Source organism: Mytilus californianus, unplaced genomic scaffold (genome assembly GCF_021869535.1).
Source record: "Mytilus californianus isolate M0D057914Y unplaced genomic scaffold, xbMytCali1.0.p SCAF_2, whole genome shotgun sequence".
Classification (NCBI taxonomy): Eukaryota; Metazoa; Mollusca; class Bivalvia; order Mytilida; family Mytilidae; genus Mytilus; species Mytilus californianus.
In genome coordinates, this window is record NW_026262668.1 from 116,492,921 (window position 1) to 116,519,328 (window position 26,408).

At 32.8% G+C, this 26,408-nt stretch overlaps 1 protein-coding gene across 1 annotated transcript in view; it reads left to right on the forward strand.

Moving 5' to 3' along the window:
* The window catches only part of LOC127730822 (transcriptional protein SWT1-like), a 61,682-nt gene that overhangs the window by 34,393 nt on the left and 881 nt on the right, over nt 1-26,408 (forward strand). The window contains exons 8-22 of the mRNA XM_052239414.1: nt 493-581; nt 4,380-4,478; nt 7,402-7,483; nt 8,242-8,330; nt 8,747-8,807; nt 13,794-13,888; nt 14,632-14,726; nt 17,844-17,906; nt 18,479-18,561; nt 19,106-19,187; nt 19,882-19,969; nt 21,032-21,393; nt 23,180-23,290; nt 24,207-24,306; nt 24,791-24,852. Of these exons, the coding sequence (XP_052095374.1) occupies nt 493-581; nt 4,380-4,478; nt 7,402-7,483; nt 8,242-8,330; nt 8,747-8,807; nt 13,794-13,888; nt 14,632-14,726; nt 17,844-17,906; nt 18,479-18,561; nt 19,106-19,187; nt 19,882-19,969; nt 21,032-21,393; nt 23,180-23,290; nt 24,207-24,306; nt 24,791-24,852 (1,561 nt within the window). The remainder of the gene's footprint in view (nt 1-492; nt 582-4,379; nt 4,479-7,401; nt 7,484-8,241; nt 8,331-8,746; nt 8,808-13,793; nt 13,889-14,631; nt 14,727-17,843; nt 17,907-18,478; nt 18,562-19,105; nt 19,188-19,881; nt 19,970-21,031; nt 21,394-23,179; nt 23,291-24,206; nt 24,307-24,790; nt 24,853-26,408) is intronic.

The following is a 26,408-nucleotide window of genomic DNA, read 5'->3' on the forward strand; positions in this document are numbered from 1 at the left end:
TATTGCCATGAACAGTTACTTATACCCCACATATCTTTTTATTCATACTCATTTATAGCCCCAAAAATATATTTTCTTACCTTGAAATAATACTTTTTGTTAAGTGCTGACATAAAAAATGCTTTTGATTGATTGAACACTTATGTGAACAGATACACATTGAATGAGCATGTGCATTTCTGTAGCTCTATGGGTAGTATTAAATTTCCTTTTGATTTTTATGCCCCCGCCATCACCGGAGGGGGCATTAAGTGTTCTCCTTGTTCGTCCTTATGTACGTCCTGAAATTGGTTTCCTATCTCTAACTTCAGTTTGCCTCAATCAAATTATATGAAACTTATACACAATGCTTGATACCACAAAACACAGATCAAGCTCGAATTTGGGTGGCATCACTTATATCGTTTTCCAGTTATGGCCTTTTATAACATTATAAGCAAATATATTTATTTACATCATTTAATAAGAATGACATAACATTTGTATTTGCAGCTCATGGTAGACCAATTTTAGTATTTCCATGGGTTGTAATGCAGGAATTGGACTATTTGAAAACAGGAAAAACAACAAGTGCTTCACTTGTAAGTCAAGAATATGTTTGGAACTTGGATACAATACAAATACAATACACTGAACATGCTGAAGGATTAAAGTGCTTTTTGACAATACTTTTATCAGGAAATTTAACTTATTATTGGACATTGTGAGACTTGGTCCCAATTTCTTTTACAAAACAAGGCTGTGAAAACCTTTAAATTAAATAATTATTAAAGTTTTTTTTTCTGATCATGGGTTAACAGTTCAGACAAAAAATAATTAAGAAGGATATTTGAAATCTTTTAGATGAAAAAAGAAAGAGAGGCAAAATAACATTCAGCAAGAATACCAAAAAAACATTAAGAAAAAAAAAACATCTATACTATAGAATTTGTTCTAAAAGTTATTTGATTCATATTGATTTCAACTGCACTCAAAGCTTGAGTGAAAAAGGTTAATGTAAAGTTTCTGAAATGGACATCCTTGATATAGAAGCTAAAAATCTGTTTGAGTGAATAGAAATCTTGAATGTGTTAGAAATGGAATTTCAAAGTATTCCTAGGGAACGTTAGATATTATTAGCTCACCTGGCCTAAAAGGCTAAGTGAAATTTTCTCACTACTTGGCGTCCATCGTCTGTTGTCGTCTTCGTTAACTTTTACAAAAATCGTCTCCTCTGAAACTACTGGGCCAAATTTAACCAAACTCTGCCATAATCATCATTAGGGTATTTACTTTAAAAAATGTGTCCGATGACCCCGCCTGCCAACCAACATGGCCGAGATGGCTAAAAATAGAACATAGGGGTAAAATGCAGTTTTTGGCTTATATCTCTGAAACGAAAGCATTAAGGGCAAATCTGACATTGGGTAAACATGTTTATCAGGTTGAGATCTGTCCTCCCTGAAATTTTCGGACGATTTAGACAACCCGTTGTTGGGTTGCTGCCCCTGAATTGGTAATTTTAAGGAAATTTTGCAGTTTTTGGTTATTATCTTGAATATTATTATAGATAGAAATAAACTGTAAACAGCAATAATGTTCAGCAAAGTAAGATCTTCAAATAAGTCAAACATGACCAAAATTGTCAATTGTCCCCTTAAGGAGTTATTGCCCTTTATATTCAATTTTTAACAATTTTTCGTAAATTTTTGTAATCAATTTCAAAAATCTTCTCCTCGGAAACTACTGCGACAAATTTTACCAAACTTGGCCATAATCATTATAAGGGTATCTAGTTTTAAAAAATGTGTCCGATGTTTCCGCCTGCCAACCAACATAGCCAACATGGCTGAAAATAGAACATGGGGGTAAAATGTAGTTTTTTATACGACCGCAAAAAAAATAAATTTTGGGGTCGTATATTGGTATGACGTTGGCGTCGTTGTCGTCGTCCGAAGACACATTGGTTTTCGCACTCTAACTTTAGTTTAAGTGAATGGATCTCTATGAAATTTTACCATAAGGTTCAATACCACAAAAGGAAGGTGGGGATTGATTTTGGGGGTAATTGCCTCCAAGTTTTAGGAATTAGGGGCCAAAAAGGGGCAAAAAACAAGCATTTTTCTAGTTTCATGACAATAACTTGTGTGTAAGTATCTGGATCTTTATGAAATTGTACTACAAGGTTCCATATCACAAAGGGAAAGCTGGAGTTGAGTTTGGGGGTAATTGCCCAAAACGTTAAGGAAAAAGGGGCCAAAAATAAGCATTTTTCTAGTTTCCAGACAATAACTTGTGTTCAAGTGTATGGATCTCTCTGAAATTGTACTGCAAGGTACCATACCACAAAGGGAAGGCTGGTATTGATTTTGGGGGTAATTGCCTCAAAATTTTAGGAATTAGGGGCAAAAAAACAAGCATTTTTCTAGTTTCGGGACAATAACTTGTGTGTAAGTGTATGGATCTTTATGAAATTGTACTGCAAGGTTCCATATCACAAAGGGAAAACTGGAGTTGAGTTTGGGGGTAATTGCCCTAAACGTTTAGGAATTTGGGGCCAAAAAACAAGCATTTTTCTAGTTTCCAGACAATAACTTGTGTTCAAGTGTATGGATCTCTCTGAAATTGTACTGCAAGGTACCATACCACAAAGGGAAGGCTGGGATTGAATCATAAGGGGGTTCAAAAAATTTGGGGGGGGGGAGATTTTTTTTCCTTTTTTTTCTTTAAAATTTTCCATTTTAAATTAGTTATTTCTGATTTATATATAAAAGCAAATAATAATGATATGGTTTGAATAGATAAATTAAAAATTTTTAAGTTCTTAGACCACATTCATTCTGTGTCAGAAACCTATGCTGTGTCAAATATTTAATTACAATCCAAATTCAGTGCTGTATCAAGCTTGAATGTTGTGTCCATACTTGCCCCAACTGTTCAGGGTTCGACCTCTGCGGTTGTTACCAACGGAGCATTTTATTGGCTTTTATCTTTGAAACTAAAGCATTTAGAGCAAATCTGACATGGGTAAAAATGTTCATCAGGTATACATATATCTGCCCTGAAATTTTCAGACTATTCAGACAACCTGTTGTTGTGTTGCTGCCCCTGAATTAGTAATTTTAAGGAAATTTTGCAGTTATATGACTGCAAAAAATTTTTGCGGTCATATATTGGTATGACGTTGGCGTTGGCGTCCTCGTCGTCCAAAGACACATTGGTTTTCGCACAATAACTTTAGTTTAAGTGAATGGATCTCTATGAAATTTTACCATAGGTTCAATACCTCAAAAGGAAGATTGGGATTGATTTTGGGGGTTATGGTACCAACAGTTAAGGAATTATGGGCCAAAAATAAGCATTTTTCTAGTTTCCAGTCAATAACTTGTAGAACGGTGTATGGATCTCTCTGAAATTATACCACAAGTTTCCATACCACAAAGGGATGGTTAGGATTTGTTTTGGAGGGTAATGGCTCAGGAATTAGGAATTAGGAGCAAAAAAGGGGGAAAACAAGGGTGTCCTGGTTAATGGACAAATACTTTAATACGCAACAGCATAGTGTATTGCACAAAAGCAAAAAAAAAGGGGGGGGGGGGGGTAAATTTTTTTTTTTTTTTGTGGGGGGAGTGGGGGTCAATTCGCAACAGCAAAGTGTATTGCAAAAAATTGAATATAAATTCAAATCATATAACCAATTCTAAGTTCTTTGACTACAGTTATTCTGTGTCAGAAACCTTTTATGTGTCAAATATTTAATTACAATCCAAATTCAGACCTGTATCAAGCACGAATATTGCGTCCATTTTTGACCCAACTGTTCAGGGTTGGACCTCTGCGGTCGTATCCAGCTGAGCTCGGCGAAGCAATTTATTGGTTATTATCTTGAATATTATTATAGATAGAGATAAACTGTAAACAGCAATAATGTTCAGCAAAGTACTATCTACAAGTAAGTCAATTGACCCCTCAAGGAGTTAATGCCCTTTATGGTCAATTTTTCGTAAATTTTTGTTATCTTTTACAACAAAAATCTTCTCCACTTCATCTACTGTATCCGATGACCCTTTCATCCAACCAACATGGCTGCCATGGTTAAAAATAGAACATAGGGGTTTACTATAGAAGGCTAAGGGAAAATTGTAAAAAAAACAATTTCAAATGGTCACAACTTGAAAACCAATTTAAATAATGATAAGGGGTCTTCAGTAACTATTGTAAGACTAAATTAGGATGACCTGCTTCTAATTTAACTACTGGGCCAAATTTAACCAAACTTGGCCTCAATCATTATTAGGGTATCTAATATTTTTTATTATGATTTTAACCTTATTTTACATGATTTCCAAAAACACAGTAGAAATAGGTGAGAGCCTCTAGTTATAATTCTCTCTTTTTAGTCTTTGTCAACAGCCAAGAAAGCAAGAGATGCTGTTCAGTATTTATATCAATGTTTCCAAGCCAGTCACCCACGTGTTGTGGGTCAAACACCTGCACAGGTAGGTACAAAGGAGTTATTTCTCAGATACCTGCATAGATATGTACACAAATATGTGGAAAAACAAAACATCATAGTTTTGTCCATTGTTATATATAGATTGATTGATTGTTGCTTGATTTATGACTATCGGCAAACATTACATGCATAATTATGAAGAGTTATGTTTAGAAAGAACTTGCAAAACAGATTTTTGTCTGGCCTGCAACGAAAATCGCGTAAAGAGAGACAAAGGGATTGCTTTTCTGGCAACAACGGCTCCGGCGTCAACAATTGTTAAGTTTTCTGCTCAAGTTAGTTTGATAGGAACTACTTGTGATAGATCATTGATATTTACTATGAAGTTGCATTATTATCAGTACATATCAGTTTGATGACTATTTCGAGGCCCTGCCCCGTAAGTCATGGTCCAGTGACTTTAAATTAATAAGCAATTTTCAATGTTAAGTTTTCTGTTTTGAGTTAGTTTGGTAGGATCTACTGGTTATAAATCATTGATATTTTGTATGAAGTCGCATTACTATCAGAACATATCAGTTTGATAAATATTTTGAGGCCGTGGCCCCTAGGACATGCTCCAGTGACTTTGAATTAATTAGCAATTTTAATAAGTTTTCTGCTTAAGTTTGTTTGATATGAACTACTTGCGATAGGTTAATGTCAGTACGTATCAGTTTGACAACTATTTCATGGTCCTGCCCCCTAGGCCTTGGTCCAGTGACTGAATTAATTAGCGATTTTCAATGTTAAGTTTTCTGCTGAAGTTAGATTGAAAGGAACTACTTACAATAGACAACAATATTTTCTATAAAGTTACATTACTGTCTGTACATCTCAGTTTGTCGATCATTTCTAGGCCCTGCCCACAAGATCACGGTCCAGTGACTTTACAATAAGCAATGTTGCTGTCCATCAGATTGTCTTTTTTTAATTTTATGCCGACAGGCGAGACATATCTTTGTGTCAACAGTTTATTAGGTTAAGAGCCCAATTATCAACCCAAGATAAGCTGAGTATTTGCACTAATAGTTTGGTAACTATGTTGATAGAATTTATTTAATTGAACTGAAAATAAGGATACCATAGACTACTTTCAATATAGTGCACGTTCCAATTAATTTCCTATGTCGCATGCTAATGTTATTACGTCACAGTAAGAACCAATTGTTTGATGACATTGTTTATGCCCTTTGACCTTGTTTCAAGCGGTGTAAACCATGAACAAACAACTATATATAAATAGATATAACTAGATGAACTCATATTTTGACTTGAATTTGAAAATTGAAAGTGAGTATCGGTTAAGAACTAAACTTCAGAACAAAGTAGATTGAATTAAAATTTCCCATTGTGAGCTCCCCATTTTATGTTGCAATGGGAAGATGTATGAAATGTTTGCTACTTTTCATTGATTTGAGGGGAACCTGCATCTGGATTATATCTACAAAATGATATGATTTTCTAGGGATTTTTTTTTATATCCATCTTTGCTAGCCAAGGGCTACAATCAGGTCCCCTACTCTTCACCCTTGGCAGATTAAGTCAGAATTTTGAATCAACACGGTAATGATTTCTATTGGTCACAGTGGTAACTGGCTACATCCAATCAAAAATTCCTTTAAGTTGATCACTTGAAAATGTAGAAAATGTAAATAAACAATTACCATGTGCCGATTGTGCTTAGAGTCATTACCCCCAAAACCTAGGACGATTTTAAGTGACACTGCTTACTCTCCTAGGATCACATGACCAGGTGTGGAACAGGAAATTCTTGCTCTCCTAGGATCACATGACCAGGTGTGGAACAGGAACTGCTTACTCTCCTAGGATCACATGACCAGGTATGGAACAGGAACTGCTTACTCTCCTAGGATCACATGACCAGGTGTGGAACAGGAACTGCTTACTCTTCCTAAGAGAACATGACCAGGTGTGGAACAGGAACTGCTTACTCTCCTAGGATCACATGACCAGGTGTGGAACAGGAACTGCTTACTCTCCTAGGATCACAATGACCAGGTGTGTAACAGGAACTGCTTACTCTCCTAGGATCACAATGACCAGGTGTGTAACAGGAACTGCTTACTCTCCTAGGATCACATGACCAGGTGTGGAACAGGAAATTCTTGCTCTCCTAGGATCACATGACCAGGTGTGGAACAGGAACTGCTTACTCTCCTAGGATCACATGACCAGGTATGGAACAGGAACTGCTTACTCTCCTAGGATCACATGACCAGGTGTGGAACAGGAACTGCTTACTCTCCTAAGAGAACATGACCAGGTGTGGAACAGGAACTGCTTACTCTCCTAGGATCACATGACCAGGTTTGGAACAGGAACTGCTTACTCTCCTAGGATCACAATGACCAGGTGTGGAACAGGAACTGCTTACTCTCCTAGGATCACATGACCAGGTGTGGAACAGGAACTGCTTACTCTCCTAAGAGAGCATGACCAGGTGTGGAACAGGAAATTACTATTCTAGGATCACATGCCCAGGTGGTTTGTAACAGGAACTGCTTACTCTCCTAAGAGAACATGACCAGGTGTGGAACAGGAAATTACTATCCTAGGATCACATGACCAGGTGTGGAACATGAACTGCTTACTCTCCTAAGAGAACCTGACCAGGTGTGGAACAGGAACTGCTTACTCTCATAGGATCACATGACCAGGTGTGAAACAGGAACTGCTTACTCTCCTAAGAGAACATGACCAGATTTTCTTACACAACAAACTTTAACAGATTGTTTGAGTTGGAGGTATTAATAAATCATTTGAAAAATGTTGAATGATACAAATTAATTAACAATAAGCATGTGATTTCAGTTGAAAAACTTTAATGTCCTGTGAGTATGGAGTTGCTATATAGTGGTGATATTGCTTTTAAATACCTATACTAAACAATGGTTTATTTACAGGCAAACATGACTTGTGATGTTATTAAACCAGAATGTAATGACGACCGCATCATAAAATGCTGTGTTCAATTTCAAAATGACCGTAAGTATTATCTGTAAAAAATGACTGAATGATAGGATGGAGTAATTGCTTGATATGCATGACATAAGTATGTCAATTTTGTACATTCTTTTTTGATTTTGCCATGAAATTGTACCACTATATTGCAAGTAATATTGAATTACAACTTTAAGCACTTTTCATCTGCCTTTTTGAAAAGACAGAGATAGTATAAATCTGTTTTGTGTTTATGTATTCTGGTAAAGAATAAAAAAAAACAATGCTTTGCTTTGAAATTTGTATGATTTAAATAATTGTTTAATGAACAAATCGACCTTACAGTAATTTGTATTGAAAAGATATTTAAAAAGCTTTAAGATCTTTGACAGCAGACTATATTTATAGAATAATGTTGTTTTTAGCATTCATTATGCAAAAAAAGGTAGCCCTGGTTGAAGAGATAGTGTATGACCCATAGCAGTGTGTACTATGTCTCAATAGACTGAGAGGCTACTATTTCACACAGTCAATGCTCAACACTGACTGTTAGCTCTTAACCAAACCAGTACAAAATAACCTCAAAATATCATTGATTTTGACTATTGCATGACACCCAAGAAAACTCTAAACTGATTATCAATGGGATACTTTTCCTGAATAATGAATTTTAGCTGTATGCCAAAACAAAGAATTTTAATTATCAAAGAACAATTTTTCCTTAAGTATAATATTTTATGATAGATTGCCTCTCAGTTTTTAAGTTTTATATTATTTGACTGAGTTTTATATATTTATAACAGATCCAGATTGTATGGTCATACTACTTACAAATGATAGGAACTTGTGCAATAAATCTGTAATAACGGGCATTAAAGCATTTCCTCAACAGGTAAGTTCATCACATTTTTTCCTTACCTGTATGACTGTATGTAACAATTTACTGAATGAAGCTAGTAATTAGAGTTAAAAAATTGTTGTATGAGTAAAAGTTCTAGACCAAACTTAGTTTATAATCTCAATGATTGAGTAAATATAGATGGTCTAAGATAAATGTACATTAACTATCCCATGAAATATTATGCAATAAAATTAAAAAGAAATAAAAGTACATGGACTATGCTGTATGAGGATAAAGTACAACTCCGCAGAAAAAACTCATCAGGATTAATTGTTATACTCAGAAGTAGAAACAAACAAATTACTCAACTCAGATGAAGATTTTATTGTTTTGGAGTAAAAAATGTCACATAAATGTTTTAACCATAGAATCATTTCTAATTTTAGTTTTAATATTATCAATTGTAGACACTTTTATCAGTATTGCCAACATTAGAAGTAGTTGTGAACCCTCAGAGACCAACAGAAGGTAAATTTCATGTTACTGTGGCATATTGTTATTCATTTTATGGTTGTGTACCGGTACATACTTCTTACTCAAGACTGAGTTCTTGCATATTGGTCAAATGATAACATAGAAAAACATTTCTTTTTTTTTAATAATGTGTCTGTGTAGGTGCAGACCTGCCAACTATCCCGATTTTGGCGGTATCATCCCGATTTTCATGCCTCAACCCGAATCCCGATATTGGCTAATCAACAGTCACAACAGGTGTCATAACTTGTTGTTACAGGTAATCTGCTTATCTGATGGGTCATAACGATCCTCAAAATTAATTAATTTGTAAATAGAATTGGTTGGTCAGCATTTCAATTTTAATCAATTTATCATACGATCCCAATTTGCAACGTTTACCGTAGTTTCATGACAGAATTGTAATTAACTGAAAGACGAAAACTGGAATGAACTCATTAGAAAACATGGGTTATCTTGAAATCCGTTAAAATTTTTGAAATCAGACGTATTTCTGTCCACTTCTGATTTAAAATCGACACTTCTGCTGTGTATAAGCCTCTGTCGGTAGGAGTGCCTCTGAACACAAATAAAAGATAACAAAAATTTTATCCATTTTCTCATTAATACTGATAGACTAACGCAAGATCTGTCTTCATTCTTCTAACTTTAGGACATTTAGGTTTAGGTCTTTTCAGTCGTGGTGCAAAGATAAGGTCTTTGGAGGGGGAAAAGGGGAGTCTTCACTTTGTATCCTTTATTTTTGGGACCATTTTTCTCTATTCTTAAGTTATTTGGCCAATTAATAAGTACAAATCATGCAAATAAAAAAAATCAAGGCTTATTAGCTCATCATCAGTTTACCATAAGAAAAAAGATGAGATATGAGACTATTTCAAGAGTAAAAAAACAGTGCTCACAGAAACACCGCAAAAATTGTAACCCTTAAAAATCCCCCATGGGGATTTTCAAAAGTTGGCAGGTCTGTAGGTGATGTATCTTCCTGTTACATCTTTAAAACTTGATCGACCTTGTCGTTGAGTGGTCTTAGTAGTTATCTACACTGATAGCCTGTTAACACTGAGGGTGTGAGTTATTGAGTGGTCTTAGTAGTTATCTACAGTGATAGCCTGTTAACACTGAGGGTGTGAGTTGTTGAGTGGTCTTAGTAGTTATCTACACTGATAGCCTGTTAACACTGAGGGTGTGAGTTATTGAGTGGTCTTAGTAGTTATCTACACTGATAGCCTGTTAACACTGAGGGTGTGAGTTGTTGAGTGGTCTTAGTAGTTATCTACACTGATAGCCTGTTAACACTGAGGGTGTGAGTTGTTGAGTGGTCTGAGTAATTATCTACAGTGATAGCCTGTTAACACTGAGGGTGTGAGTTGTTGAGTGGTCTTAGTAGTTATCTACAGTGATAGCCTGTTAACACTGAGGGTGTGAGTTGTTGAGTGGTCTGAGTATTCTGGGTCCAATTTTAGTATTGAGAGGTTTTTTGTATATACTATAACATGTACATGTACCACTGAGTTTCCTAAAAATATTCACTTTTGTATTTGTTAAGTATATAAATATTCATCATTTATTAAATATCTTTCTTAAGCAATGCCCTTTTATTGTTTTATTCACTCTTTGGAGACAGAGCTGTGACTCTCTGTTTGCCATCTGCCGCATCCATATTTACTGCTGAAGCAAAGGCAATAATTTTGGCTTTGAAATTTATTGCTTCTTCAGACAAATCAAAATTTATTATATGTTCTGATTCACTTTCATGCTTACAAGCTATACAACATACTAAAATTAAAAACCTGATAATTCTCAAGATTTTATATGTAATGAGGAATTTAAAAATTCTTTATAAAGAAATAATTAAATAACTTTTCTATGGGTGTCAAGTCATGTTGTAATCCATGGAAACACTGTTGTAGACCAGGAAGCAAAAAATGCCCTGGATGACCCTTTATCTAACTGTGATATACCATATACCGATTTTAGATCTAATATTAGAGAATATGTTTTTAATATATTGAAAAATGAATGAAGTAAAAAAGATGATAGAAAATTACATGAAATTAAACCTATATGTAAATTAGGTAAACCTTTTAATAGTTTTATGTGCAGAAAAGATCAGTGTGTTATTTCTAGATGCCGTATTGGTCATACTAGAATAACACACGAGTATCTTCTAAAAAATGAAGATGAACCACAATGTATACCTTGCAACAGCAAGTATACTATTAAACATGTTTTAATTGGTTGTATTGACTTTGCCGATATTCGTAGGAAGCATTTCAATGTCAATAATATGTATGATTTATTTGATAGTGTTCCAATCACAAATATTGTTTCATTCTTAAAAGAAGTTGGAATATGTTATAAAATATAAACATGTTGTATAAATTTAAAATGATTTTAATTTTTTGGCACAGTAAATTAGAAAATTCTAATTTCAATTGTTTACCTTTTCAAAGGAAAAACGCAGAGAAAACCGAAAGTATATTTGACTTCTAAATACCTGAAACAATACCTTTCAGAAATACAGGTGAAAACCAGGGCTTCCAAAACGGTCATATATTCCGGACTTGACCGAAACTTTCATAAAAAGACCGGTTGCTCTCAGCCTCAAACGGTCAAATAGAATTGGTGTGCCACATTTTGTTATTCAAGGCATTTTCATGAAACGGTCATTTCAATTTTTACCAACTATCGATCGATAAAAATGTCCGTTTGGGGCTTTGGGCATGTCCGTTTGGGCATTTTAGTTTATAATTGTGGCAATCTATTTCACAAAGATATTTCGGTCATAATTGGGTTTGATAAAACAGAAGCAGCATATTTCAGATACTTTGAAGTGTCTCAGTTAGTCTAATCCTCTGGGTACATAAATGTACGGCTTGGTCTTTAGCTTGTGTACATCAATAAAAAGTAGAAAAAACACGTTTTCTTTTATTTAAATAACAACAAGCTGTCAAACAATTATCCCTTCAATAAGTTATATTGAAGCCATAAATCATTCACTGATTAAAGGTTTGTTACCTTTGATGAGGTGTCCTTAGCTTGTCTTTATCAATAGAATTAATGATGCATAACAATGTACATAAAGGTAATCAGGTAAACGAGGTCAAACATGTAAGCGTGTATGGAACAACATCCTATTTAATTACGCTTTATAGATATTATTTTAAATGAGCATTCAGTTTAAAAAAGTATCCTGATATTTAAAAGTTATTCTTCAAATAAGGATATTTATAAATGAATAAGTATGATATATATTATTTTATTTAACACTGTACATCGTGTTAAATACTTCAAAAACGTGACTTGTCTTATGCCACCGTGAAACAATTAGTTGACTCTTTTCTTATGGCAATAGAGGCCGAGTACTTAACCGAGATTCCTTCATTTGGACCATTATGTGCCGAATTTCTAAAATCAACAGACCAATCTGACAGCTTCAACACTATCACCTTTAAACGTAACAACCGTGACATTCATCTAAAGACAAGAGCCGTGCAATGTGCCCAATTGATACATGATAACATTCGTGACTGATTTCCAGACAACAAAATTTTCGAAGCATTCTCTGTATTTGAACCGTCGAACTTTCCTTGTAGTGTTGACGACCTTCCTCGCTACGGTGAACAACAGTTAGAGTGTCTCGGAGACCATTATAGTATAGTCAACCAAGAAGAACTACAAATAGAATGGGGCATACTTAAGTATTTGATCTTCAACAACTACAAGGGACTTTCGTTTGCCGATCTGTTGACTGCAATTATTTCAAGAAAAGACCAGTTCCCAAATACAATTTCGCTAATGGAAATTTCACGTGTTTTGCCGGTTTCTAGTGTTAAATGTGAAAGGGGTTTTTCAAGGCAGAACATTATCAAGACAAAACTAAGGTGTAGTCTAGGTATTGACGCTTTAGATCAACTTATGAGGATAAGCTTAGTAGGTGTAGATGTTAAAGACTTTGACCCTGTTCCTGCTATCCGCAAATGGCAATCCGTTCGTAACCGCTGTGTTTATCAGAACAATGCATTTAGCAAGCTCATGAATGTAAAATCTTAAATTAGACTAAATGAACTCTAATCTTGTGCTGTGATCTGTGCTTCTTTTCAATGTGCTCATTGTAATATTTATTGCTTGTGTTTGTCAACATTGTGCTCTTCTGATATTTTATTGTTGTTATATGCTTACATAAAATATGTTGTTATTCATTAAATTATTTATCAACTGAGTATGTTTTTATTTATTCCTTATTTTCTAAATCTGGTTGGGAAATTGTACAAAGAAAAATGTTATCACTGTTCAGTAGATTTTACACGGTTTAAAACAATATCCTTCATTGGGCCTCCTCAATGTTATCTATAAATACCGCATCAGTTGTAAAAGTCACGTGGTCAGGTAATCAATACACAAAAATAAAAGTATCACGTGTATTGATGATCAAGTTGTACTGCAATTAAAGCCAACATCAACAGTTTCAAATAAGATGGCCTTAATTTACAAAGTGTTAAGTACTCACAGAGAGAAGATAGATTATATAAACAGAAACAAAAACATGAGAACAGTCAGGTACTGAAGCTGATTGATGCAATGATGGTTACTGTATAACGATACACAGAAAAATGACACAATACCGAGGATAATATTTTATTTATTTTTAGAATGAAGAAAACAAAACAGTTATAAATAATTTTATTACATATAACACTACTAATTATTTAGACACATATATCAATTTATGCATCCTCTCAGTTACATTTAAGTATCCAGCTGATCATTGACCGTCAAAAATATTTCTTTGAAAAATGTCCGGCTGTCTTCAGGAAATTTTGGAAGCCCTGGTGAAAACATGTCATCTTCTGAAATCCCGTGTGAAGGGGGAAATTCTCGCAGAATACGAGTCAATTGACAGCTATGAGTTGCATACAAATTCATCTGCAATACTTAATTCATGAAAAAAATGACAAATTCATGTTTCATTTTGATTAGACATACAGAAAAGTAAACCTGACAGCAATGTACAGCAAAAAGAAACACAGATTGTGATGCAGACTAGTAGTAATGTAGAAAGTGAGGCACAATATGTAAGTCAGTCTTCTGTGTGTAATCATATCATCATAAAAAATGTGGAAAATTTTAAGATTGAATTTTCCTTTTGTTTGCTGATTGAATGAATTGAAATTTAAACCTCACTTTGGAGATAAATACATATCTATAGGATTATTATCCTAATGAAAGGGCAAACTTTTCCAGCTCAGGATTTAAATAGATAGCCTTTCAAGATGGTCTCCAAATGTAATTTACATGATATTTGCAAAATTTTAAAGGTGTTCTGCTGGCAGCTTTTTCAAGACTAGCAATTTTTATGTCAGCATTTACAAGATATTTGCTGACACAAACGTGAATGCTATGACAGAAAGTCAACAATTATGGTATTTTGTAGGTAATAATTACTGAAATAGGATCTTTAAAGCAGAAATTTTTTCTCAAACTGCATCAGAATCATGTTATAGTCAGGTTTGTGAAAAATTTGTTTGTCAGAAATGTGATGTGGGATTGTGTTCAGATACAATATAAAGTGTTTGAATGACTCACTACTTTCATAATAATTTATCTCTTTGATGACAGAATTATTTCCGCAAATATGAAAAAACAAATACAATTTTCTTGTTTGGTAATTTATTCTTTTACTTTATATGTTTTTAATTATTTTTGGGACTGTTTGCAAAATATTAGGCCACTGGGTGACCTTTAATGATATTATAGAATAATTTCTGAATTTATTTGTTTACTCTAAATATTTATTAGAATGATATTTCCTTGACAGTTGGATGATGTATATTGTAAAGTGAAGTCCTTGATACAAGAAGCTTTATCTATAATCCTAGAAAGAGAAATGAAGAAACTGTTTGATGACATCTGGTAAATATTAATCCTAACCAAAGTACAGACCCATGTTGTTAATGATTAATGTTTACAGACCCATGTTGTGAATGATTAATGTTTACAGACCCATGTTGTTAATGATTAATGTTTACAGACCCATGTTGTGAATGATTAAATGATTAATGTTTACAGACCCATGTTGTGAATGATTAATGTTTACAGACCCATGTTGTGAATGATTAATGTTTACAGACCCATGTTGTGAATTATTAATGTTTACAGACCCATGATGTGAATGATTAATGTTTACAGACCCATGTTGTTAATGATTAATGTTTACAGACCCATGTTGTTAATGATTAATGTTTACAGACCCATGTTGTTAATGATTAATGTTTACAGACCCATGTTGTGAATGATTAATGTTTACAGACACATGTTGTTAATGATTAATGTTTACAGACCCTTACAGACCCATGTTGTTAATGATTAATGTTTACAGACACATGTTGTTAATGATTAATGTTTACAGACCCTTACAGACACATGTTGTTAATGATTAATGTTTACAGACCCTTACAGACACATGTTGTTAATGATTAATGTTTACAGACCCATGTTGTGAATGATTAAATGATTAATGTTTACAGACACATGTTGTTAATGATTAATGTTTACAGACACATGTTGTTAATGATTAATGTTTACAGACCCATGTTGTGAATGATTAAATGATTAATGTTTACAGACCCATGTTGTGAATGATTAAATGATTAATGTTTACAGACCCATGTTGTGAATGATTAAATGATTAATGTTTACAGACCCATGTTGTGAATGATTAATGTTTACAGACCCATGTTGTGAATTATTAATGTTTACAGACCCATGTTGTGAATGATTAATGTTTACAGACCCATGTTGTGAATGATTAATGTTTACAGACCCATGTTGTGAAAGATAAATGTTTACAAACCCATGTTGTGAAAAGTAAAATCACAAAAATACTGAGCTCCGAGGAAAATTCAAAAAGGAAAGTCCCTAATCAAATGGCAAAATCAAAAAAACAAACACATCAAACGAATGGATAATAACTGTCATATTCCTGACTTGGTACAGGCATTTTCTTATGTAGAAAATGGTGGATTGAACCTGGTTTTATAGCTAGCTAAACCTCTCACTTGTATGACAGTTGCATCAAATTCCATTATATTGACAACGATACATGAACAAAACAAACAGACACAATAGGTAAAAATGTCAAAAATAGGGGTACAGCAGTCAACATTGTGTTATCTTAATCACTATAAAAACAAACAAATGTAACGAAGAAGCACAAAAAGGAATGATTAATGTTTACAGACCCATGTTGTGAATGATTAATGTTTACAGACCCATGTTGTGAATGATTAATGTTTACAGACCCATGTTGTGAATGATTAATGTTTACAGACACATGTTGTGAATGATTAATGTTAAGAAAACAACACTGAGATAAAAATTTTTGTCTAGCTGTATAAAAGAAATACTTGTAGTGAGGACTACATTTAAAAACAATTAAAGAGTTTTGTGTGTTTAGTGTGATGGTCATACTAAAGTTTGATGGTCGGGACAGCATTGTTGTGTTGTAGTACAGTAGTCTGGATGTAATGCTGACTTGTCATGATAAACTGGTGCTGGTGTGCTTACTTTGATTGGTACAGTTATGATTTATCAACAGGATTCAAAAGGTGTCACACAACAGGTATCAGGAACAATTGAATCTTCTGTAATACCCTAGCTAATCTTTGTTTATAGTGGATTGTCTATTGTTCAATCGTTATTTTTTTTGTGTAGTGTTTTCTTTTAGCCATGGTGTTGTCTTTCTTCAAATTGCTGTTTATGATTGCCTTCATTTTACTTGTGTTGCGGAAGGTGAAAGCAGGTCTATTAACCACTTGACTCCATCAGTCTGTCTGTTCATCCGACTGAAAGACCTTTTGTAGAAAACATTATTCAAAGTTTTCTTGGCTTCTTAGAAGGAAATGATTTGATATTTGGTCTGCAGCTTAATAACGATGAGTTGTAGTGTGAAAGTAAATTTTATATCTGACATGCAGCCACTTCCTATTTGCCAATAGTTTTTACAACACTCATTGTACAAGGAACATTTTAATCAAAGTTTTCTTGGCTTGGCTTGTATGAAAGGGAATGATTTTATATTTGGTCTGCAGCTTGATAATGATGATTTGTATTATGTCAGCAATTTTTATATCTACCATGCAGCCTCTTCCTGTTTGCTGATAATTTGAAATTTTATTACAACTTTCATTGTACAAGAAATATTTTCATCAAAGTTTTCTTGACTTGTATGGTAGAGAATGATTTAATATTTGGTCTGCAGCTTGATAATGATAAATTGTAGCATGTAAGCAATTTTTACATCTGCCATGCAGCCACTTCCTGTTAGTTGATTAGTTTGAAATTTTACAACACTTATTGTACAAGGTAAATTTTCATCAAAGTTCTCTTGCCTTCAGTGAAAGGGAATGATCAGTCATGCTTCAGTATACATGCAACCTCAATCAGTTACATGCAGCAATGAAGGTCCAGACCCGGTTTTGGTCTATTTACAATTAGAAACTGAAAAAGGTATTAGCTGCTTTTTAAGGATATGTAGGTCATGTTCAAAATCCAGTACCTTTTGTACTGTAAGGGTATGAGTTGATATGAAACTGTTATCAGATATAGTCTGTTTATCAATGCGTCTGAAAAACTCAAAATATGAGTCAATTACAATTTGTTCCTATGCTGGACATTTAAAGATATTTCCAGTATATATGGAGATGAATTATTTTTTAAATATATTTTTCATAACTTGAAGAGAAGTACATTTGTTGCTTCTTATTATTCCTGCTATTTTCAACCTGAATCCTTTTACATTTACAGAATGCTTGTATACACATCAAACATTATCTAAGTGGCCAACAAACTCTTACCTATTCCTTCATTTTGGAAACATTTCATAAAAATTAGGGTATTTAGTTTGGAAGATTAAATTCTACTACAATATTGAACAAAATGTTAAGAATTTGTTTTTTTTCCTCTAAAGTTATTTATAATAAACCTTGTGAGTAAAGGTCACTTGACTATAATTTTTTTTCACCATTACAGGTTAAATATTGTTTACAGAAAACCACCTTGGTCATATAGAGACGTATTAGAATGTTTCAAAAAGTAAGTATACATATTACTTCTTAATGATGATTCTGTACTTCCATAATTTCCTAATGTAGGTATCTACAATACCATATATAATAAAGGGAAGGGGCATTAAGTTTTTTTTAGAGCTGTTTGAAATTTGCACATAAATATGGAAATGCATAAGATCAGAAAATATAACAGAAAGGCACTAAGATTTTTGATTCAATGAAATCAAAATTGAGTTGTAATATGTGCCTTTTCGTAAAAATGAAGAAAAAAGCTGAATTTTTGCATTTCCTTCGAGGAAACATCTTGCACAGCCAAGAAACAACAAAATGATTTAAGAGAAGCTTTAAGATAGCTATTACATATTCTCACCAAATATTTTAAAAGTTGTTTCTTGGGTGCACTCATTATTTTCCAATCCAAAATATACACCTATGATTATTTTAAATTGCAAAATTAACTATTTGTATTAAAGAATTTAAAAGCACTCCTCCATATCTATAAAAGGATATATTTATTTATTTCTCTGAGAACTAACATTTCATTTTTCTTCAGATTAAAAAAGTTATTGGAATTATCTATGTTACTTCTAATTGCAGACATTGGATAGCTGTATTTGGACAGATTTACAACAGAACATTAATCAGATGTGTGGAAAACCTTCTAGGTCTGATTGTCAAAGGTTATTACAAGTTTAGTAATTTGTGAATTTCAATTTCTTGGTTTTTATGATATCATTTGATTGTTTCCTGTATTATAAATCAATGTTAGTATTTTACAGATCCTGTGTAAGTTAAATTGATGACGACATACTTAATTCTTAAATGTGACCCATTGCCTTAAAAAATAAAGACTTGTAGGTGACAATAACAAAGCTGAAGTCTAAAAAGCACAGACAATACCAATATCAAAAGAAAATAAATAAAAAGACAAACAATAGCTGGAATAAAATTGCAAACAAAAAATCTTATGTTTTCCAGACCTACACAAAGATCTGCTTGAAATTGACCTTAATTACAAGATTTGTAATTTGATATTTTGATTTGATTATTAGGTCAGCTTCTTGAGGTGAATATAATTTATGCAGGTCAGTAATGTTTAAATTGTTCTTTTTACTTGGTCTCAAACTTGAAACAAATTACTATATGATCATAACCACTATAAGGGAAAACATATGTGTTGTTCATATTTATCATACTTTATACATATGTGTATATTTGATATAGGTGCTACGATAAAATGGTCAATAGTTGAAGAGATGATTGGTGACGCCATTCAATTGTTAGACCAAGATCTGAAACATGTGAGGTAGGTCAAATATTTTATAGATGAAAATAAGAAAGATATCATTGACAGCTAATGGAGAGAAAAAGATATTTAAGGATCAATTACAGTGACAATAGATTTTATTTGACATTTGTATTTTTTTTTAAATTTGCATGAATTAAAGTGGTATAAAAATAAGGAGCTGTGGTATGATTGCCAATGAGACAACTATCTGCCAGAAACCAAATGACATGGATGTAATTAACTATAGGTCACTGTACAGCCTTCAACAATGAGTAAAACCCATTATATTAAGCATAAAAAGCCCTGGCATTTCAAACAACCAACGACAAAATGATAAATGAAAAATATGACAGAACTCAAACAAAGAAAATCACTGAATTACAGGCTCCTGCCTTTGGACAGGCACATACAGAATGGCTATGCAAACATGTTTCTGAGTGCTCAACCCTTCCCTAACCTGACAGGGTGATGTAGCACCAAAACATAGGAACAAACTGTAAAAACTCATCGAAGCACAAAAGTACTGATCTAAGAATACTCACAGTTTTTTGTTTTCTTTTTTGGAAATTTTATCATGATGATCTAACTGTATCTTATGATGATTATTCTAAAATACATTATATTTTCAAAAATATTTCAAGATTGTAATGAAAAATTATCATGTGAAAGTTGGGGTTATACATACATAAATGTAGATGTTTTTATTTGTTAGTTGCAACAGCAGTATTTCCAAGATAAAGTCAGATTTACTAGATCTAAAAAGTTGTTGTCATGGACCAAAGAAAACCAATATTAATCAGGTAAACATGTAATATTTTTTTACAATGATTTTTAGCTCATCTAATTTATTTCCATCTCTCATGAAGTTGATGTTGTTTGTTAAAACTTTCGTTTTTTTTTAAATCAAAGAGCCAGTTTAAATCAAAGTTTTTTCATCATTTGTTTTGATGGCTTGTAACTGCATCTGATGTTTATGCAGACAAACCTTAATGTCTGCTCTAACATAAAGTATAACAAAAGAGTATTGATCTTTCCTTTAGCAATTACAGACTTTATTTGGAATGATGGGTTACTTGTTCCTTGGATGAGATCCAGTGGCAACTATTTCACACATATTCAGGACAACATATTTGCATATTAAGGCAAGAGTATTCCAACCTCTCAAGATGGTGATTAATGTTAGAAAGGATAATAATTAATTGAATTATGTTTCATAAAAAATTGTTTTAAAAAACAACATTTAATAATTGCTTGCTTAATTAATAATTAAACTTGATTTTGCAAGCATGGTTGAAATATTGTATCCTTTCAAATTCACCAAATATGATATCGAAGGTGACTGCCCCATTTAATCTGACACAGACCTCGGAAAAGTGCAGTTCAAAAATCTTTCTTGAAACTACTGGTCTGATTATATTGCATTAACTCTGTCTATCTGTTCGTCCAACAAATATTTCTGCAGCACTTTTCTTAGGTTCTACAAAACAGAATATTTAGTCAGCAGCTTGAAAGTGATGATTTTTAATGTGTGAGCACATTTAAGATCTGTTGGATAGTTACTTCTTGTTTGCTTATACTTAAAATTTCATATATTGTCATCAGCTTGCCAATAATGAGTTGTAATGTGTGTGCACATTTTGGTTCTGTATGAAGCCTTCTTCCTGTTGTCTGATACATTAAATTACAAGGGGGTATGCTTAGCACAACAACAACAACATGTGCAGTCTTGTTGATACATGTAGTGGAAAATATTTTGACCTTTAACTAAGTGATACTGAAAATATCTTTTTGGCAAAGATAGAGTATCTGCATTGGTGAAAAAACTTTTCATGTCTATGTGAATATGAATATTGATATTTTAGAATTGTCAGCAAGTAGAAAGGCATAAGAAATCTACCTCACCATTCAAACCTCTAAATCAGCAAACATCAAAGAAGAGACAAGCTATTCAATCATCACAGGCTAATGACAGAAATAAACAATCACACAGTGGTCAAGCAAGTCAACTATCTCAGTCTAGTCAAGGAAGTAAACAAGCACATAGTGGTCAAGGAAATAAACAATCAAACAGTGGTCATGGAAATAAAGAATCACACAGTGGTCAAGGAAATAAACAGCGGAAGAGGAGGAAATCAGGAAACACAAAATCCCCAACACAACAGCATCCATTTTCTAAATCAGAAATTAAACTTCAACAGATCTGGCATACCATACATAAAACTTGGTATGTGGTTTTCAGAAATGCTTTGATAGTCTATGCGAGAAAATATTTAGCAAAGCTTGATTCTGTTAGCAGTAAAATCATATTTAAAAAAAAATTGAAAAGTATATTATATGTTAGAGCTTTCCTTGTAAAATGTTCTGACAAGGAATATTTCTTACTTGTTTTATTGAAAGCTAGTATTAGACAAGCAAAGCTAAATTTTGCTAAGATGTCCCCAACTTTCATCAAAATTAAATGAGACTAAAAGCAATTTTTTTTTAGCAATTTCCAATGACAAACAGTAGTTTAAAATATTATTGATAGATGATTTAGTGGTAATTATAGGTTTAATATCGAGTCAGAATTGGATATTGCTTAATATCAACTCGAGTTATTTAATTTCAATATAAGCGAGACTTTGGCGAGTTTATTATTACTATTTCAATTAAATAACAAGAGTTGATATCAAGCGATCTCCAATTCTCATGAGTTGTTAAACCTATTTCTCTTGTGGTCAACACTATCATTATGTTAAATTAAAAATTCCATGAATCATTGATCTAGTCTTTTGCACATACCAGTGTGACGTCATATGTCCTGTTTAGGCGACAGAATTAAACCTCAGGCATTATAAAACATTTAGTACGCTTCAGACTGTAATAAAATTTCACATAAAGAAAATTTTCAGGTGAAAAGTGTGAGTGTTTTGTATATTATTGAAGAAATCACATGTGTCTGTTGCCATGAACGAAATGTACATTGTCTTAACCTTTGAAAGTTATCAATGACCTAACGAATAGCCAAAGGAAATGTCGTAATATCGTCTCATAATGCTGTATGGCCAATCAAATTCACACAGTTTTCATATTTCTTTTTATTATGCCCCTGCCATAGCGGAGGGGGCATTAAGTTTTACCCTTGTCCATACGTCCAAAAATTGGTTTCCGTTCTCTAACTTTAGTTTGCCTCAACTAAATATTATGAAACTTATACACAATGCTTATTACCACACAACACAGATCAAGTTTGAATTTGGGTGGCGTCACTTTTACCTTTCAAGAGTTATGCCCCTTTACAAATGGAAAAATTGCTGAATTTTTCGTTTCCGTTCTCTAACTAAAGTTTGCTTCAACCAAATGTTATGAATCTTATACACAATGCTTATTACCACAAAACACAGATCAAGATTGAATTTTGGTGGCGTCACTTTAACCGTGTCTCTTTATAATGTTATATGCAAGTGGGGGCATCATCTGTGTCCCATGGACACATTCCCCATTTATTTAAACTCCGTGCAGTTTGATACAAGAAATTTCTCTTCATGAAAAACAGCCCACCCCTGTAAGAGAAATATAGATTCCACCACCGCAACAAGTGTGTTACTATATTTCTCCACTCGAGACAGTTAAATTTTAATATTTAAAGTGCGAGGCTTGCCGAGCTTTTAAATAATTAAAATTTTACTGTTGAGAGTAATAGTGGTGGAATCTGTTTCTCTAATGATTATTATCCTTCCATTTCAAAGATTTACAGAAAGTTGTGTTCTTTATATGTGACGTCATCAGGCATGGTCGCCTTTTTTCATGACGTCACAATAGGAAATTCAGAAGAAACCAAGAAAATTTGACGTCATAATCAAATTTCAACCAATCATTTGACGAGAACAGATATTTCACTAGTGAGGGGAACAATTTTTTCACAATCACAAAGTCCTGTATATTGATAACTTTCTTTTCAACATAGATGTGTTGGTAATTTACTACCATGATTATTATTTGATGAATTTTATATTTAATTTATTATAAAGTAACGAGTTGAAAGAGATAGCAGTTAGTACTGATAGTCCACAGAGACGTGTGTATGATATGTGTGACAAACTTGTTCCAGCTGTTAAAGACTTAGAGTATTATTATAGCAAGTAAGTCTCAGTCTAGAGTACTTATACGGCACATAAGTCTCAGTCTGTTCAATATCAATCCACTGTCATGTGATAGTCATTCACCAATGAAAATGCCAATGGATTATTCCGGATACTCAAGTTCCTCCATCAATACTGTTTAAATTATACTAATGTATGGAAGGTGTCCTTAACCTTGATCAAGCTGAGACAAACAAAACTATTAAGTTAGTATTGCAGAAAGTTAATGTTGTTAATTTGCAAAAAAAGATCAGGAACTACTTGATGAATAAAATGAGATATAAGGTATTTCTAAATAAGAGCAACCTAACATAAAAAATAAAAAGATATCTTGTAAAGTTTAGTTTGTTTTATTTTTTCAATATCTACAGTAGGATAACCTTTGCATGACATTTTACAGCTGAATATGTTTTAAGTTGCATGATAAGATAACGAAAGATACCAAAGGGACAATTAAACTCAAAAGTCGAAAACAAACTGACAAACCATGGCAAAAAAAAGAAAAAGAGGAAAAGACAAACAACAGTATACAAAACACAACATAGAAAATTAAAGACTGAGCAACATGAACCTCACCAAAAACCAGGGGTGATCTCAGGTGCTCCTGATCCTAATTTACAATAATAAAGACAAATATTCAGCTTTAATGAAAGATAAAAATGATAACAGAACTACCAAAAATGTTGGGCAGTACAACAGACCACACCAGACAAACAATTCATCGTCTCCTTATTTTGCCTAAAAATATGACAAACAAAAACCTGAACACTTAATATTTAATAGGCCTTTTAGGGGAAATAGAAGTTAAAAAAAAAAAATGAACATATAAAAAAAAAAAACACAAAACAAACTGAATTTTAACACTTTAAAAAAGAAATTGAACATAAATTTATAAAACTTTCCCTTTTTTTTACAGAGCTCTAATGATTCCTCCAGGAGACATTCGTTCACACATTGAAAATATCATAGAACTATGTGATCACTTGAACAGTTTTCATGACAGTATTGAAATAGAGGTTTGTTATTTGTGAATGAAACACGATAATGATAAGTGAATGTAACTGTAATCAATGAAAAAAGAACAAAAATGGATTGAAGGTTTTAATTTTCTTTTTAAATAAAAAAATATTTGCAGTAGGTTGGTTACCCTGTTTATTACATTTCAAGATCTAATTGATATATATGACATGAAAATTTTAATTAAGGTAGGCATAATTTTTTATAATCTGACAATGTTTGGGAATAGAAATTTCCTTAAAAATTTGTTTCAAATAAAGGAAAACTGTGGAATTTATTTCCACATGGAGAACTTGCCTCACTTAAATTCCTAGAACAATTCCAGTTTCTACAAATTGCCAATATGTTGAGAAATCGGTATGTATTGAAATGCTTAATCTTAACTTTGCTTTAGTCAAATTATTAACTATGTACAAATTTAAGTTATTAGGAAATGAAAACAGCATTTTGATGTAAATTAATGATTAGTTGATGTTTTTTTAGGACACAGAAGGACCTATTGAAACATTTGACCTACTTGATCTTTTTGCTGCAGACGACAAAAGGTATATATCCTTCGTGTTCATTTGATACATAACAATGAAAGGGTCTGAAATCAGTTACATACATGACAGGGCTTTACAAATTTTAATGTCACACATTTTGACTTCCTGATATTATTAAGAAAAGCATGACTTAATCATTTGAATTTATTACAAAATGGCATGGGCAATACTTTATGGGTTTGAATTAGAAATAAGATGTTGTATGCTTGCCAATGAGACAGCTATCCACCAAAGTAAGTGGGTGTTAACAACTATATGTCATTGTATGACCTTCAGCCAATGAAAAAAAACCCATGACTTATAGTAAGCTTTGAAAGGCATCGTTTAAATTCATTTTGGCAGACCCTACATGGATGTAAGGGATATTTATACAGTAACAACATAGTAATTAAAGTTAACCTTGACCAAATATGACGTGTATTGTCATCACTTTGCATATATCTTCCTAATAGAACTTCTCCTTCAAAACCACAATGTGCATTTACATATCACTACAGGGAGATAACTGTAAAAAATCAGCTGAACGTTTTAATCACATTCTATTGTTATGGAAATATTAAGCTTCTCAGTGATCAAAATTAGTGTTTTTCAAACTGCTTTATATCCAATGAAATTTTTCCGATAAAGTGTGTGGTTCAAGTTTTTTGAAATTTTCATATTTTGTCCAAGGGTCAAAGTAAATATTTTGTCAAAATTTTATGAAAATTAAACGAGCCAAACTAATTTTAGTCAAGATGTTTGGTACCACCTTAAACAAATATTATTCTTTATCATTTAAAAAATCATGGAAAATTTATTTGAAGTCTCACTTTTTTCTAAACTTTGTAGAAATGATACATTTATGATCAGTTTTTGAGAGTCATGCACAGCGACTAAAACAATAACCAAACATTGTTGCTACAATTACTAAAATTCCAAAATTGGACAAAAACTTCAGTAAAATGAGAATTAGTGAGCACTTGCAATTTGATTAGTCTTTGACAATTTTAAAATAATTATGTTCCATGTCAACATCCACAGACATTGCTGCCAGCATTACTAAAAACAAAAAAGTTTACAATAAATTCCAGAAAGAAAATTTCCCCAAAATTATATGCTACTTGAATTTGGTTATAAATACTGTTTTAATCCCCATTCCATTATTGTCGGGTAAAAACCCACCACAACCGTAAGATATTCTTCATTTGAAGCCTTACCATGCAGGGGCCGTAATATTACAGCCTCTATCCAAAATATCATTTTTTGGGTCCCATGGCTCTCTACATTTTTAAAGGTCAACTGTATGATATGTATTTCAAAATTGATTCATTTCCCCAAACCTTATGCTATTTATTGTCGTGTTTCTCAGGTTAAAGGTGCAGTTTGAGCCCAAAAACTAACTTCGATAAAAATGATTTTTCTGGACGGTGGCTGGGACACGCAGTACAGAGACCTAAAACTTCCAAAAAATAGTGTGAACCCACAGGCATTTAACTACTGATTGTTTTTATTGTTGAAATAAGCTTGATAATGACTACTTCCGGTTGCAAGTCCAGGGCCCTTGGTCATAAAACTTT